The following is a 2774-nucleotide window of genomic DNA, read 5'->3' on the forward strand; positions in this document are numbered from 1 at the left end:
TATAGTTTTTCTCTCACATTAATTTTACGAAATAAAAATACTTTGTCATCCACCTATTGAATCGGAGTTGCCCTTAATGATAATTTTGACACATAGTTAGGGCATTTAGTTGATTGAATAATGTTTTGTCTTCGAGAGATTTAAAGTTTGACTTGAAACGATTCTTTTAATAGCAAATTCAATGATTTTTTTCATAGCAATAAAATACACAGTCCACTGTTCTTGCTCCGTGTTTATTCTAACATGGTCGAACATCATTTTGTATCTAATTATTTGTACCAATTCAAACAATTGAGTGAGAAAACACAAAACCATTTAGCTTTACATAGAAGAAAAAGCTAAGTACTACTTTGTACCCATTTATCAACACATCACACCTATTCTTAATGCATACAAAAATGGAGGACAAACATACCTTTTAACTTATAACCCAAATAAACTCTTTATGTTATGGATTGATATGAGAAATAAAATTTAAAAATTTTGAAAATCCAAAGTAATCCTAAAAATTCATCATAACAAAATCAAATAAATAAGACTGTTTTTTCTTGCTTCCCCTCTCCCTATGTTAGCTACGAACAAACTACTTTGCTCGTAGCTAACCCCAAAAATGATTGTCAATAAAATATTTCGCTATAACTACTTGATAATCTGTTGTAATAATTCGATTCATAGTATAGTTTGACTTTAATTGATCCAGCCCTCTTACTCAATTTACGTCCTATATTTAAAAAAAAACAAAATAAATTAAAACTAAGATGAAATTAAAAAATAATTGAAAAAATTGAGAGCTGGAAATAGCTGGAAAATGACCTACTCCAACAAGAACTGCTTCACAATCTTGGCACTTGGTTCCAGTACCTGTTCTTCCCAAATTTTCCTCGCCGGATTCTCGCCGCCGGCTATTTTTTCCGACCCCATTTTCGCCGTTAACGTCGCTGTGGCATCCACTCTTTGTATGTTCCATCCACCTTCTCTCAGCCGCATGATCTTCTTCACCTGTATTTCTGCTAATACCCTTGTGTTCTCCTTTATCTCCATGGCTGCTTCTTCGTATGATATCTTCCCTTTAAAGTATTTCTCGAACTCCGGTACTCCTATTGCCTTCCGGATCCCGTCGGAACTGGAATCGGAAAACCCCTCTTTCTCGAAATACTCTTTTAGCTCTTCGAACATCTCCGAATCGAGCATTTCATCGACTCGTTTATCTAAATACTGATTCAATACAGGTGCTATGGCATCAACCCAGATGAAGCAACACTGGTAACGAAGCTCGTTAATCACCGGATTTAACGATTCGAAAATGTCGAATCCTGAATCGAATTGTTTTACTAACAGAGCATAGATGAATGAGTTAGACCCACCTACAATAAAAGGGATTTTCCCTCGATTAACGATTTCGTTGATTCTGAAATCTCCAGCTGATCGGAAATCGGAAGGGGAAAACTCCGGGTGTGATTCAGTAGGTTTGAACTCTCCGAGAAGATGATGGTGGATACCGCAGCGTTCAGTCATTGAAATTTTGTTTGTAGTGATTTCTAAACCATTGTAAACTTGGATTTTATCGGAGTTAATGACTTCGATAGATGGGAAGAAATGAGTGGCAAGGTCGATAGAGAGTTTTGATTTTCCACAACCAGTAGCACCCATTATCACGACGATCTTTTTGGATCGTCGTGGTACATTACTACTGGTTGCTGATATAACCACATTACGAGTCCATTTGGGGAAGAAGAAAATGTTTTTTGGTTTGAAGAAAAACAACGTGTTAGAATGATTAGTACTCGTTGTTGTTGATAAAAATGATAATTTTCTCATAAAGTAGATGATAATGATAACGATAACGATAATGATGATGATAAATTAAGCAACTATTTATATGCACAGTAAAATACGAAAGATTATTTATGGATCGTTGCTTTGGCAGAGAATAGTACGGAAAAAAAAACAGAGAAGTAGAAGGTGGGCTGATGAAAGTGGAACAGATAATAGGTATATATATTTGTTATTCGTTATTCTGTGTATATAGTAGTACTATTATATTTGCTGGTTCATCTTCTTCATATCTACGAACAATTTTCGAGCTTTTTTACTTCAATGGCGATGGATAATGGACACTTTTCGATCATCGTGTGTATCATTTCCTTCATTGTTACTTAGTTTCTTGCTGGAAGTGTTGCCATTTTTGAAGTAAGGTAGTGTAGTTTTCTTGATATATATATATATGGTGATTTTAAGAGGGGAGAATTGATTAATGTAAGTGTTAGTGATATGAGGGAGAATTCATGTCGATTGTCTCCCTTTTATATCTCTCACCCAGCATTAGTGATGTCCAAGTGGCGGTCGTTTGGTAGTTGGATAAGAAATAAGTTATTCAGGTATTAATTTTCCTAAAAGTTATATATGACGTTTTATAGGTAGATAAGAAAAATAAGTTATTAAAGTATAAAATTAATACGACGTTTTGACAATTTAGAAACCTGCATAACTAATACATGTATACGTTATTAGGGAATTTATATATTATTTTATACAGGATAACTAATCCATGTATTAAATAATATATAGATTCACTTATAATTAATTCTCACATTACTAATACCTGTATTATTCTAACCAGCTATCAAATATACCCACTATATCTCAAAAGTGGGATTTGGGAAGGTAGCATCTTTAGGAGGCCGTTTCATAGAGTTTACAAAAATAGCGTTGAATAGAATGTATTAGAAGTATTGACACTAGAGATGTTGATATTATTTATTATTACATTAGTT

At 33.7% G+C, this 2774-nt stretch overlaps 1 protein-coding gene across 1 annotated transcript; it reads right to left on the reverse strand.

Annotated features, from left to right (window-relative positions):
• Nucleotides 1–383: 383 nt before the first annotated feature.
• On the reverse strand, nucleotides 384–2255 carry LOC102595379 (adenylate isopentenyltransferase 1, chloroplastic-like). Its single transcript, XM_006360397.2, has one exon. It carries the CDS (start codon nucleotides 1816–1818, stop codon nucleotides 814–816), a length of 1005 nt encoding a protein of 334 aa, XP_006360459.1. The 5' UTR covers nucleotides 1819–2255; the 3' UTR covers nucleotides 384–813.
• Between the last annotated feature and the right edge of the window lie 519 nt (nucleotides 2256–2774).

This window comes from Solanum tuberosum, unplaced genomic scaffold (genome assembly GCF_000226075.1).
Source record: "Solanum tuberosum cultivar DM 1-3 516 R44 unplaced genomic scaffold, SolTub_3.0 scf00322, whole genome shotgun sequence".
NCBI lineage: Eukaryota > Viridiplantae > Streptophyta > Magnoliopsida > Solanales > Solanaceae > Solanum > Solanum tuberosum.